Source organism: Daktulosphaira vitifoliae, unplaced genomic scaffold (genome assembly GCF_025091365.1).
Source record: "Daktulosphaira vitifoliae isolate Bord-2020 unplaced genomic scaffold, ASM2509136v1 Scaffold_1, whole genome shotgun sequence".
In the NCBI taxonomy this organism is placed as follows: domain Eukaryota; kingdom Metazoa; phylum Arthropoda; class Insecta; order Hemiptera; family Phylloxeridae; genus Daktulosphaira; species Daktulosphaira vitifoliae.
This window is the reverse complement of record NW_026099572.1, coordinates 30,588,272-30,603,876: the sequence shown is the minus strand read 5'-3', so window position 1 is coordinate 30,603,876 and position 15,605 is coordinate 30,588,272. Positions and strand designations below refer to the sequence as shown.

Sequence of the window (15,605 nt, the reverse complement as noted above, 5' to 3'; positions counted from 1 at the left end):
CGCTCAATAAGAACCATATATTGTTCTACAAAAAAAATATATTGAAAATATAAATAATACGAAACTTTTTTCTTTGTCTTATGCTTAATATACAAGGATGTCGTTAGATGAATTACACATAAATAGAATTCTTACACACCGGTTTAAAGTTTAATAACTAAAATTAGATCAGTTATTTATTTGTTATTTTTTAAAACAAATCTAGTTGCATGAATCAATAAAAAATATCTTTATCTAGTATGCGCGCCATATTATAATCGCAATGAATTTTTTCATGTAAATCACCGATAATATATTAGCGCATGGATACTTATTTATAGTAACTTAATTCTAACTTCGAATTAATATAAATTTTTGTTCTTAAAACTTCTAAGTATTAACTTTTCTTTAAAAGAATTGTTAATTTGTGTTACAAATACCTTTCAAAAAATTGTTTAATATTATAATCTGTGTAGTCAACACCTGGTTATTTAAATATTTATCATAACGATACTTATTTTAAATAACTTAAAAAACCATTCATTTATACAACAACTTGCAATTTTAAAATTCAATGAGTTAAATTATTGGAATAGAACCCTTAACACTTATATTTATTAGATTTCATTTTTTAAAGGTTTCGACGATATTTGGTCCAGTATCAGTCTCAATTATCTCATTTCATATTTATTACACCTATTGAAAACTTTGAAATAGAAAGAACATGTAGAAATATATTCAATTGAAATTCAATATTTGTACAAAAAACGAATTATATACAGTGGCGTAGATACGATTATTTACTGGGACGGGTTTATTTCATATTAAATTTTTGACTAAATAGTATTTAAAGATGAATTTTTTTATTTAAAATTAGTTGATAATATTATTAACAAAATGTAAAAAAATAATTTTTAATCGTAACTCTACTTTATTTATAAATAATTTTATTTTTTGATTCTGGGGGGATTTTTATATAAAACTGTTATTGAATTCAAAAAAATTAAATTTAACCAAAAAATAATTAGATCCCATTTTATAAAATAACATAATATACTGAAAAAATTTCTTGTTGGAAACTATTTGAAAAATAAAATAAGTAAGCCATATTGGATTAATATACAAGTATTTAGTAAGAAATGAAACAAATAAAATGTCACAAACAATGAGAAAATTAGAAACCCGTTATCTAATTTACTGAACATTATATTTTTACCGTCTCAAAAAATAGATTTATGCTATTTATACAAACTTTTTTACTAAAAAATGATATAAAATAATAAAAAATACATTAGCATATGTTCATTTCAATTATACAAAAGTTTAAAACGATATAAGATTTACAAAACTATTTTATTATTAATGGACTTTTTTTTGTTAATTTGTATGACTATTGGCGTTTTCGTATTGATTCCAGATAAAGCAGAACAATGTGCATATTATCGTGAAGATTATAAAAATTACGTCAAATCAGTATTTGGCTATATTTATTCACAAATTGAATTGAATCAAATGCAAAATCAAAATCTACATCAAGATCCAAATAAGTCCTTTATTGTATTAGAAGCTTTCCAACCATATGCTTACATGAATGATTTCAGAGAAAACTATTCTTATACAATAAATTTACTCAATTTCAAGTACACAGGAATACTAAAAAAATTCCTCAATTACTTAGATATTATTCTTCAACAATGTAAGCAATTTCGTGATGAAAATTTATGGGAAAATTTTATTTGTTGTATAACATCACTTATAGAAGAATTGAAAAATTCCAAGACTTTGTTTGAAAACCTCTATAACGCTATGAAGTTTATAAGCTACATAGATGTAAGATATGTGTTTAATGGAAACAATGTACCAAATGCTATAGTTGATGAAATTGATTTTTTTAAACAATTTGTCTTACAATATACATCAGAGACTGTATCTTTTGATCTCAATAGCTTACCAAATCTTAAAGATTCTGAAACGAAATTTAAGAATTTAAATGAATTTTATACAGAAGCATCAGAAATAGTAAACAATATGTTTCAAAAAAGTGTTATCATCGACACTTCCGTAAATACTAATTCGACAACAAATCCAATTAATGAATCCTCTAATGAAAACGACTTATACTTAGTTTATTTAACATGTAGTAATCTTAATGCGTTTTATAACGAAACCATAGAAATTTGGTACAAAAACCTTGGCTTTGAAGAATTTCTTAACCCCAAAATACCTAAGTAAGAATTCTTTAATATAATTTAACTTCTAATCTTATAATTGAAATAAATAACTTTACGAAATGTGTTTTAAAAATATGATTATTTCATTATTATTTTTTTTTTTATCATTTATTTACAACTATAGCCATTAGTAATATTAATATTAATATTATTATTTACATTTAAAATTGTATAGTATCAAAACTTACAATTATACATTATATTTCTTCATCCAGCTTGGTCTCTTTGAAGAATTGCAGTAGTGCTATGACTGTCTGTGTTCAATCTTATTAATTCGTGGATATGGTTAGGAATCTTATATTTTATTTTGGTTTTCATAATTGATACATTCAGTTAAAATATCTGTTACTGTAATTATAGTTTCACATGATTCACATTTTATTGCTTCTTTTTCTCTCATTATGGAATCGTTTAATTTTTTCTGTATTTTCATGGCCACATCTCCTCATCGGAACTAATTTTTAATAATATCTTAGCACTTAAAGAGTGTCTTATAATAATATAATTATTATTTTACTTCACACAAGATTGTGTGGTTTGTCAATTATATTGCTATTGCCTCCACTGTGTATTTACTACAGTTATTTAATAGCTTGTATATTTTTTTATCATTTGGTAAAGTTATTGCTATTCCGATTCCTTCTGTATTTTTGGACACATCAGTATATTCTTATATATACTTACTTACATATACTTGTATAGAGTCGTAGTAGTTATTAATCTATTAAGTTTGAAATTTTCTCTTGTAAACTTCAGGAGGTGTTTGGTATTTGAATAGTCTATTAAATTCTGTATTAATAATATATTCACTTTACCAAAATGGATTAGAGTTATAATATCTGGTAATTGTGTTTATTAATTTAATAAAGTATTTTTCCTTAAGTTTCTTTTGTTCGTTATTTAATTTAATTCTCGTGTTATTTTTTCTGGCTGATTTTGCTAAATAGTTTATTTCTATTTCTTTTTTTTTAATATTAGTGTTAAGTTCTCTATTTACTTTTGAATGTAACTAATGCTACTCTCAGTCCTATATTATTAGTGCAGTCAATGGTTTAATGTGTTTCTTAGAACACTAACAACATTAACAGCTTAAATTGCCTTTGATTTAAGTTATTTTGTGTATAGTTTCCACGTACGATATTTTTTCTAATATAACCCCCAGTATCTTGACAAATAGTCTTGTTTAATATAATTGTTGTTTAACATTATTTAAGTAAATTTTCAATAGCCTGTGTGAAAATTAAAATATAAACAAAGTTTGTTTAAAATACACATATTATTTGATTTTTTATATATTTTTAGATCCATTTATATAATTTATAATAAAATACACTATAATTTGAATATAGTAAATTATTATTTTTTCGCATCTTATAAAAAATTTGATTACATTATATTTGTTTAAACAGAATAGGACAAATCTAATTGCACAACTCATATAATTTACTTACATTTTATACTTCTTTTTTATCAATTTTTACAATATAGGACTATATTTTTAATATGTTTTATGTTATTTTTTGCAATTACAAAAACTGTTTTACAATAAATATTTCATATAAAAGTTTTAAAGACAAATTTTAAATCAAAAAACTCTTATTTCAATTCACTAGTTACATTTATATAGCATTTGAATTGTATGTTAAATTTTATTCTTTTTAACGATTTTCCTATGGTATCGAATGTTAGTTTTTATTATGTAAAGGACAGAAAAGAACATTATCTTTTTACTCTATAAAATATAAATTACTGTAATAAATAGCTGAGTATTAAATAACTTCGATATTAGTATAGTATAAGTTCTTACCACAGTAGTAAGCAATTTTAAAACTCTTTAATAATATAATAATGTCATATAAAGAGAAAATGCAGAGTAAGCAAATTAATAATGATGGGGAAAAGAATATATAAAGGGAAACATGAAAAGTATAGGGGGATTGACGTTTAGACTAAAAAACGTCGACTTACGGGTCAGAACGTTTGGCGTGAGTAACTCAGTATTTTGAACTACTAAATTTATATTGTGCTATATTTTGATTTTGTGTTTATTACGTTTTGAAAATAAAATATAATTATTTGAAAACCGACACTTAGTGTAAATACATTATATACGCAGTGCTATTAAAATTGAGTATGTGTGTGCGGCTATAGTTAAAGTTGCATTAAAGTCCTTTAGTCAACAATTAGTGAGCGTGCTGGATAGTTTTTGGGCTTAACCGTCCTTTAGTAGGTATAGTGAAAGGTAATTGTGCTGACGAGGAGCCACCTATCAGTCTGCTACTTTTGTTTTAAACCGTGATGACCGGTCTAAAACTCACTCCTTTAGTGGTTCACTAATTGGAAAGATTGGGGCTAATAATATTTAAAATGTTATGTATATATTTATGAAGTAAGCATATTCTTTTTGTTTAATATAGTCTAATAATTATAGTTATTTCATTAGTTATTTATAATCATATTGTTGATTTATATAGATTTACACCTCCAATACATCGAAAAATAAATCAAAATGATGGAATTAAAGCTCTCAATATTCTTCGGCAGGAAACTGGTTGGAAAAAAATGAATCACATAAATATAATTTATAATGATAAACAATTCAGCGTAGATTGTATAATAAAAAACGAGATTAATTGCATCGATTTTCGAATAAAAAAGGAGTATGTAACACAGTTATTAAGATGTAGATATACAGAAATAATGAAAAACTACTGCGTTCTGTTATCTACTATACTGTTTATATGCAATGCAGATGATAATGACGATTATCACAATTGTATAATTGAATTATTTAACTCATTTAATAAATCTATATTATTGCTTAAAGGATTGTACACAGCATTAATTACTTTGAATAAATCATCAATATGGAGTGTTAATTACAACTCTAATTCGAATTTAAAGAATATATTAAAATGGGTTTCAGGTTTTCTCCGTTTGTTAAAAAACAATGAGTTTTCTCTGGTAAATAATGCCGATAAACCTGATATACAAAAAACGGAATTTCAAAAACTGCTAACATTATTTTCAGGGTTTCGTACAAAATTATATTATGAGATACATGACGATTTGAAATACATGTACACCCGTTGTATAATGAAGGCGCCGTTTTATGATAGGGCAATAATAATAAATGATTTCAGGGATTTAACAATTAAATATAATAATACATATCCTTAACATTCAGTTCGAACATACCATATTGCGTGTAATTATTTTGACAATTTTTGTAAAGATACTTATAAAGATTGTTATGAAGATCTGGGTTTCAGTAAAGTTGACTGTCACAACAATAGCTTAGACAATAAACTTAATCAATTTATTGTGGATTAGATAGATTAATTGTCTACTTAATCATTACTACATATAAAAGATATAGATAACAACGAGTTGAATGATAAAAATAGATTTCTTAAAATTATCTCTCACATTCACAATAAAGAATTTTACTAAAAATTATGCGAGTTTACAATCTTACAGTACATGTTAAATAAATTATACATCTAAAAAAGAGAAAAAAAATTACTACAAAATTTTTGATTACAAACAGATATTTTTATTATGCCATTTCAGTTATTTTCAAATATTTAGTTATTTTTTTGTAAATCTTATAAAATGATAATTTTTAGTACAAAAATAGTCTAGTATAAATTCAAAGCAACGTTATTTTCTTATTTTTATTTGAGTACAATTTTATGTGGATTTGTCATATGATTAATAAACAGGGTTGTGTATCCTACACTATTTAAAATGTCTTATTTTTTTAGCTTCGATGCGAAGCTGATAAGATATTAATTTTATCATGATGTGTTTTTAGCTTCAATGCGAAGCTGAGAAGGTATTGGTTTTACTATGATGTATGTTTTTTTTTTTTTTTTTTCTGTTACCACTTTTTCTCAGCTCTCACTAAACGGATTTCTTTCAACGATACGTCAAAAGATCACAAATGGTATCTAGTCCAACACATTACCCTTAAAAATTGAAAAAATTTCACTCGTTCCCCGTAAATGGGGGAAACCTCCAAAAAATTACAAATTTAAAATTTTCGAAATTTTTTTTACTAAAAACTGCCGTAAATTTTTCAAAAATGAACATATAAATATAATTTTTTTTTATATAGATGCTTGATGTCATTACCTATCATTTTGTATACTTTTTTTGTAAATTTTACCCTTTATTTGCCCACAGGGGGGGATTTAAAATGACAAATTTTTCACAGAAAATTTACTGTTTCAACTTAACTTTTGAAAATGTTACGGAAGGTCTGACACTTTTATATATATCTTAAATTAAAGTTTTTTTTAAAAATGGGTTTTTTCTTGTGTGTCTGTTACCATTTTTTCTCAGCTCTCATTGGACCGATTTTGAAAAACAATATATCAAAAGATCAAAAATCGTATCTAGTTGAAGACATTACCCTTAAAAATTTTAAAATTTCCCATAAATGGGGGAAATTTCCAAAAAAAAAAAATTTTATAATCTGTAAATTTCATAATTTTTTCACTTTTTTTCTTAAAACTACTATAATTTATTCAAAAATTAACAAATCAACTTAATTTTTTTTATATTGAAACCTTAGATGTTTCCCTCTCATTTTTTTGAAAATCAAACACTTAACCTGCTCAACGGGGGGAGGGATTTAAAATAACAACATTTTTACAAAANGATATCATTTTTTTGAAAATCAAACACTTAACCTGCTCAACGGGGGGAGGGATTTAAAATAACAACATTTTTACAAAAATTAACGTTTTCAACTTAACTTTTGAAATTAAAGCTTATGTAATATACTTAATTATGACAAAAAAAAAATTTTGGACTTTATTTTGTCTTCACGGTGAAAATGGCTACGTATGCTATTTTTGTGTTAAAATTATCGATTTTATATTTTACATTTTTAACTTTTAAATACTATAACTTTTTAAAATATTTATGGAACAATACAATTTTTTATAAGAAATAATATTTATGTACTTCTTTCATTTAACATAATTTTAATTTAAATTGGACAATTTCCCTTTAAAAAGAGGGCGTTCAAATCTTTAAACATACGTATAAAAAGTGGAACATATTTTATTTAACTTTTGAAAATGTTCCGAAAATACTGCGTCCTTTAAACAACGATACGTCAAATGATTACAATTCGTATTTAGTTGAAGATAATACCCTTAAAATTTAAAAAAAAAATTCCATACAAACAATTAAAATCATTCATTTCTAATATTTTTAAAGTATTCATTATCAAATTAGATTTAATATGATAAAAGTATTCAACTACAAAAGTAAATAATTTTATTTTGTTAATTTGTTAATTTTTTGACTCTATTTGTGTGTGCTACTAACAATCTATATTATGTATAACATTCCAACTTATTTTGAAACATGTTTTTATATAAATCACAAATCTAAAAATTTGAAAACAATTAATAATAAAAATTATATAATATATAATTAAAAAATTATATATTATATTTTTGAATCTAAGAATTACTATCTGGATATAATTAAGGTAATAAAAGTTGAAGTTGTTTTTATAATTATCCACCAATTTCTTAGAATTGAACACTATCTACAGATTTTCATCGAAGCGTTTCTCATGATAGTGATTTTAATCATTGTCAGATTAAATCTATATTGGACCCAACTATGCCACGTCCCCACTGTGCTGGGTTGTTTGCGTTATTTATCCTATGAAAATAAAGGTATTAACATTTTATCTTAATTATTATTTATCTTATACCTAATTTTACCTTTCTCATATTTATGTAAATGTTTTTTAAAAAGGTAATATTTCATGTATTTATTTAATGATAGCCTAAAAATTCATCATTTTTATTAAATTTTCAAGTTTTATGCTAAAATAAATAAAAATAAATTAAATAAAAATTATTACTTAAAACATTTAAAAATCAAAACGTAGGAATTATTTTTTCCTATTTGTTTGACATTTTTTTTTTTTTTATTAATTATAAATATTAGTTATAAATGTTTTTTATCAAAACTTAAAAATGAGTAGAATATTATATAGAACACAGGTTACGATAAGTATAAGTATGATTAAATTAAAATTAAAAGTACCCGTTTAATTATTCATATATTTTTCAAAAAATTATGTTGTAAACCCATCATTTTGTAAATTTTAGTTTTAAGGAATTTATATGTAACATTATAATTACTTGAAAATAAGATTATACTGCCAAATACTTTAATTTTAACACTAGAAAGTATTATGGTATTAATGTTTTAATAGTTATTTAATGAACAATGCAAATATAAAAGGGGTCTTGATTATCTTCCCGGTGGTCAGTGTTCAGTCAGTGAATGTTACATTATAATTAGTTGTTATTTTCTTCCTGACAACATATAACCGCGTGATCGAACTTGGACTTAGAACATCCAGTTCATCACAATTATACTAATTTCTATAACTTATATTAATATTGTTTGGGATTTGTTAATTACTTGAGGATCTTGATCAAAATCAAAGATCGGAAGCTATCCGATGTCTGGCCAAATTTTGTCCCTATCTCCTTAAATGAGTTTTAATTACCTTAAGGAGACACATACAATCTTATACCTTAGTTACTAGAGAGAGATTATATCAGTAGCGCCTAAAAAGCATCTCGTGACTTGGACGACGGGATGATCGCACTCTCCCTAAAATTAATTAAAAGAAGAAAATTAATTGTATATTCTTACATCCACATATTGAATAAAAGTGCAAATTTTTAAATAGTAAAATAGTTACAATATTATACAATTTGTCGTCTGTGCACATTTAAGTTGTTTTTCTAAGTATATGCGAGTAAGCATGCACACACGAGCAGTGTTTGGACGACCGATAGCGTCGTCCGAACAATATTTTGAAACGTATATTATTAACGAGGTGCCCAATCGTATGCGTATGGGTTGAGTTCAGCTGCAATCTTATGTAAGACTGGCAGAGTCGTCTTTACGGTAAAATATTAGTATATTACTAATAAGGGTAATTTATTTTTAGAATTAACTACGTGTACGCTCGTCGTTATCGGTTGCTATAATAGTTAGTCGCTATTATTATTATTTTCATTTCTATTTTCTACTGCGACCTTTAAAATAATATGTGTATTGTGTTTTATTTTATTACATTTAATTTGATAATTTTTTATACCTATGACTAGCAGTATTATATTTTAAGTCGCACCCCCACCACCAACACCCACGATCCGCCACTGGATTATGTAGTAAAGTTAAACTAACTTTAAACTAACTTGTTACTGTTTTATGTCAATGATATAATTAAACGATATAAAACGTATATAATTTAAGTGATAAGAACATAGTAATAAGTGTTCTTGCAATATAAACAAAAAACTAGTAAAAAATAATATTTATTCCTAGCTGTTTCAATGATAAAGTAGATAAATTTTTAACATTTTAATAGATGTATTTTACCATTGTCAATTGTATAGTAAATAATTTTAACATTAAAATGATAAAATTATAGTTAATATTAACACTACTATTAGTATTAATTACTAGTGCTAAGAATTTAAGGCATTTATAAATTTTGTTAAATCATTTGAAATATTTCATCAACCAGTAAAATATTTTATTAATTTACTTAAAAACTTTGTAATATGTTTTTACTGAGCTTATATTTATATTATATTTTTTGCAATAATATGGATTTTTCATCTAAAACCGAACATTTATAAATGTATTTAATTCCTAGCACTACGATGTAAACGCATTTTTGTACTTAAAACCCAAAAAATAACAAAAAAAAACACTTAGTATTTAAAAATAGTAAAAATCAATATCTGAAATTGATTTAACAGGTTGTTACAAAACTCAGGTTCATTTGTATGCAAAAGAAATGTTTAAAATAGATATAATTTTAGGATGTTCAATGCAATCATAAGGACCTTATGATAAGGGTTATCCTCTATCAATGTACTAATCAAATCATTATCAACCAACGTTATTATAAAATGTATAATGAAATATCAATAGTCTATTTAAAAAGTTTTTTGTATACATATTCAAATGAATTTTATATTTTATATCTCTAAATCTCCAACACGAGAGAAAACCACATCTATAAAACTGTCATATAAACGACTAGCTGAAATTCATATTTACTTCTGTACAATTACAAAAAAAATACATTTTAATTTATTCAATTTCATTGATTTTAGTACTAAATAATAAAAATAATGGAGCAAAAGAAATGAAATGGTTATACGTGTGTGACGCCTATTTTTTCTGAGTTTCAGTGTCCTTGGGCTTCATTATGAAATCTGGCTATGAATTATAGTAACTCAAAAGAAAAATATAAAACGGGATACAGTGATGATTTTACTTATTGAATAATAAATAATTGTTGGTGAATAGCCGTCGTTGTTTTACCAACTGATATCTTTCAATACGATGAATGAGATCTTCTATGATCGAGTTGCTATTAAAGAAAATAAATTATCTCTGACGAGATGTGAGTAAAAGGGATCATTAAGAACAAATTTTACGAATAGTCAGGATCATCTAAAATACTTGCTTAGTGAATATAATGAAACTAACAATGAATTTCACTGCGAATTGTAAATCTTTAAATAACTTACCTAAAGTTTCGCCTGTGACTCAGAATTTTATTATATGAAGATTATTGAAGTTGAATAAAATTGAACACAGAAAAAATTATTACCTCCACTTTCAAGACGATTGAAAAAGAGGATATTTATTAGAGCTGAACCCCGACGGACTACTAATGTTTATAGTTATTTATTTGGAAATATATTTTAATTAGAATAATTTTACGGGATATCTCGATTAGTGCACTTATTATGATTCTTTATTTATTATATAAAAAATAATATAAAGATTTGGTAGCCACCCGCTTAAATAACATACCTACATATTTTAAAGTACATAATAGTGACCAAATTATAAAGATTAAATTTTACGTGTATTTTACACGTAAATTGAATAAAAATTATATAGCACAATTTAAATATAAGGGTTATGGGTGTAATTATTTTTATTTTTATTTTTTAATTAATAGTAAATTATAGTTATGTAATGTTCATTAAAAAATCCTCGAATACAAAATACTTAATAAAAAAAATTTAGGACATTACACATATATTTTTTTTTATTTAATCAGCTATGAAGTATGTTCATTCTTTTATTCTATTTTCTAAATAAACAAGCTAACAAAGAGCAACGATTATTTTCCTTTACGTAGATAGACATGAAAGCCATAAACAAATAATAACATTATCAGGATATTCATAATTGTTTTAAAATAGTAGAACAGCATTCAGTTTGATTCAATTTTAGTATAGAATATAAAATTTATAATAAAACACTAATATATATCTCAATAAATATGTTTGCTATTCAATAACTATCCATTTATATTAAATTAAAATTTTTCATAAGTGTATATTTAGCGTCGCACAAAATGATTCATATTCTTGATACATGTTTTAATACCGAATATTAATAAAAATAATGATATAAAAAATATATGAACATATTTATATATATTCATTTTGAATCGTCCAAAGATTCAAACAAGTAGATTTTAATATTACTATTTAACTTTTAATGGACTCTTTTTTGTTAATTTGTATGACTATTGCTGTTTTTGTATTGAAACCAGATAAAGCAGAACAATGTGCTAATTATAATGATCATTATAAAAATTTCATCAAAACAGTGACTGATCACATTCGTTCAAATATTGAATCAAATGAAATACGAAATCTAATATTGAAATTAGATTCAAATTATACTATTAGAATAGAGGAAGCTTTCCAACCCGACTTGTATCTGAATAATTTCAGATATAACTATTCTAATACAATAAGTGTACTCAATTTCAAGTACACAGGAATACTAAAAAAATTCCTCAATTACTTAGATATTATTCTTCAACAATGTAAGCAATTTCGTGATGAAAATTTATGGGAAAATTTTATTTGTTGTATAACATCACTTGTAGAAGAAGTGAAATTTTCCAATACTATGTTTGAAAACCTCTACAACGCTATGAAGTATATAAGTGAAATAGATGTAAGATATGTGTTTAAAGGATACAATGTACCAAATGCTATAATTGATGAAATTGATTTTTTTAAACAATTTGTCTTACAATATACATCAGAGACTGTATCTTTTGATCTCAATAGCTTACCAAATCTTAAAGACTCTGAAACGAAGTTTAAGAATTTAAATGAATTTTATGCAGAAGCATCAGAAATAGTAAACAATATGTTTCAAAAAAGTGTTATCATCGACACTTCCGTAAATACTAATTCGACAACAAATCCAATTAATGAATCCTCTAATGAAAACGACTTATACTTAGTTTATTTAACATGTAGTGATCTTAATGCGTTTTATAACGAAACCATAGAAATTTGGTACAAAAACCTTGGCTTTGAAGAATTTCTGAATCCCAATATACCTGAGTAAGTAATCCAACATATAATTTTAATTTCTAACTTTATAGTTATTATAAATAACTTCACATGTATTTTGAAAATATATGAAATTTATATTTTGGATTAAATTAATATGTTTAGACTATTTCAAAAATTTATTAAAATTTTCGTTGTAATAGTATACGTTTTTCAAAATAGTCGACTTTTGTGGTTCCATCAAGAATGATGGAACTACTAATTTTTTTTTTTTTACTTAATAGCATTTATAATTTTTCATTCGATTTTTGTACTTTTGATATAAAGTTTTTTATTCTAGTTTTCGGTATTGATATTCTTAATATTTTATTTATATGACTTCATTTTTCATTAAGTCAATGAAGCCAGTTAGGTTTTTGAAGTTTTTCATCATTTTTCTACGTTGGTATAATTATTCGCCCTCAGTATAATAGGAAAATTGTCGCCTGATGTTAGGTTGATTAGTACTTAATGAAATTTATATTTATGTTTAATTTAATGTTTCGTTAAATAATTTCGAAAAAAGTATTGTAGTAAATTTACAAAATCTCATCTACTAGTTTGAAAAATAATTATTCTGCTAGAAGAAATAAAACTAATTGAAATATAAATATTGTAAATCCGTGATCTGTAATGTATATTTACTTATTTTCTTCATTTTTTAACATTATAAAACAAATTCTATATTTCATAATTTTTACATAATTAAATTTAAAATTACTCATTAACAATATTTATGATTATTATACTAACTATGTAATGATATAATAATCTTATTAATTGTTGATTTATATAGATTTACACCTCCAATAGACCCAAAAATAAATCAAAATTATGGAATTAAAGTTCTAAATATTCTTCGTCAGGAATCTGGTTGGAAAACAATGGATCACATAAATATAATTTATAATTATAAACAATTAAGTGTCGATTTTATTATGAAAGACGAAATTAATAACATAAATTTTCGCGTGAAAAAAGAACATGTAATACAATTATTAAGATGTAGGTATACAGAAATAATGAAAAATTACGATGTACTATTATCTGTCATACTACATACATGCACCATGAGTGCAAAACATCAGTATTACTATTGTTTGGTTGAATTATTTGACTCACTCAATAAATCAAAAAAAATGTTTAATGGATTGAAATCTGCTATAACTTCTTTAAATGAGTCATCAATATGGAGTTTTAATGTAAGGTCTCATTCGAGTTTACAGAAAATATTTGATTGGGTTATAGATTTTCTAAGTTTATTGAATAACAATGAGTTTTCTAAAGATAAAAATGTAAAAAATGAAAAGCCGATAACCGAGAATGTTAAAAAACTACTAAACATCTTTTCAATGTTTCGTAATAACTTCTATAAAGAATTAAAAAGCGATTTGAATCGCATGAATGATCGGTGTTTTATGAGAAAACCATTTATTGAAAAATTCAAAATAATTTATGATTTATTGCCATTGACTGCTAATCCATATTCATCCCAAATATATCTCACTGCGTGTAATTATTTTGACAATTTCTGTGAAAATGTTTACAAAAATTGTTATGAAGATCTAGGTTTTGGAAAAGTTGAAAATCTCAACACTAACTAAGACGACAGATAAATATAATTTATTTTGTATTAAATAAATTATTTGTCTACATTGCATTCACTGTTTAGTAAATGCCACGTATCAACAATTTAAATTTAAAAAAAACTTCGCTTATTCTCATGCTAAAATATAATATTAATAATATATTTATAAGTAATAAAAAAATAATGTTATATAGTAATAAAAAATTGTTATAAACATAATTAAAATATATATTTAATTATGTTTATAACAATTTTTTATTTTTATTTTAATAATATTACAGTACTTCTCTAGAGAGATGGTTCACATTATAGTTGTCTGGATATTGATAGCTATTTACAAAGCTATTATTTATAATACAATTTTATTATAATAAAATTATTTTATTTTTACTAATTTTATTATTATTATGCATGGGTCAAATCTCTACACTAATTTCGTTTGTCACGATCAGTATATCTACTGTCTAATATTAAACCCAGTAGTTGATTTCAATTGAATAAGGAATATTAAAGGTACCGTTAATGACATATGAAAAAAATTTTTCCCATGCGTTTGACAAATGAAAATTTAATTTGATTAATTTTAATTTACCAACTATTAAATTACTAGAATAGCTTATTTAAATGTTTTTTTAGTTGAGATCGAGTAACTCTTCAATAAATTTTGGGTTTCAGTTTTAAATAATTATTAGTTTGGTTAAGATTTTGAAAACGGCTTCTGTTTCAGTTGGTATATACGGATAAATAGTATAGTTGTATATTTCTTTACTTTTGACGCGTATAAAAATTTAAAAGGCTTGATGCAATAAATATTAAAAAAATTAAATTTTTGTTACTTATGAATAAATACACTGGACAACAAGGAACTGTCATCATAAGCAAAAATATATTTTTATTTTTCAACTTTTCGCACTGTTTTCAAATCTGCAATTAGACTTTCTATCACTTCTAATCTTTGATATTATTACTAATTAGTAAAAAATAAGTATTAACGTATAAAAATTTTTATGAGGTCAAATTTACAAAAAAATATACTAAATGATAGGTAATGACATCAAGCATCTATAAAAAACAATTATATTAATATGTTCATTTTTGAAAAAGTTACGGCAGTTTTTAGTAAAAAAAATTGAAAAAATTGAAAAAATTTTAAATTTGTAATTTTTTGGAGGTTTCCCCAATTTATGGATAACGAGAGAAATTTTTTCAATTTTTAAGAGTAATGTCTTCAACTAGATATAATTTGTGATCTTTTGACGTATTGTTGAAAGAAATCCGATCGGTGAGAGCTGAGAAAAAGTGGTAACAGACAAAAAAAAAAAAAACATATCATAGTAAAACCAATACCTTCTCAGCTTCGCATCG

At 24.1% G+C, this 15,605-nt stretch overlaps 2 protein-coding genes across 2 annotated transcripts in view; both read left to right on the top strand.

The window, feature by feature from the left end:
• The window catches only part of LOC126893900 (uncharacterized), a 60,892-nt gene extending 46,572 nt beyond the window's left edge, over nt 1-14,320 (top strand). The window contains exon 4 of the mRNA XM_050664450.1: nt 13,656-14,320. Coding sequence (XP_050520407.1) covers nt 13,656-14,256 — 601 coding nt within the window. The 3' untranslated portion in view covers nt 14,257-14,320. The remainder of the gene's footprint in view (nt 1-13,655) is intronic.
• Nucleotides 1,302-5,771, top strand: LOC126893912 (uncharacterized). The gene is made up of 2 exons (XM_050664463.1): nt 1,302-2,207; nt 4,685-5,771. Exons 1-2 carry the CDS (start codon nt 1,342-1,344, stop codon nt 5,388-5,390), a joined length of 1,572 nt encoding a protein of 523 aa, XP_050520420.1. The 5' UTR covers nt 1,302-1,341; the 3' UTR covers nt 5,391-5,771.
• Nucleotides 14,321-15,605: the final 1,285 nt, after the last annotated feature.

What these genes read in the sequence shown, in the direction of transcription:
- LOC126893912 (XM_050664463.1), top strand. Translation starts at nt 1,342, where the DNA reads ATGGACTTTTTTTTGTTAATTTGTATGACTATTGGCGTTTTCGTATTG. An exon ending in CTTAACCCCAAAATACCTAA is followed by an intron (nt 2,208 to 4,684) that starts GTAAGAATTCTT and finishes TGATTTATATAG; the next exon opens with ATTTACACCTCCAATACATC.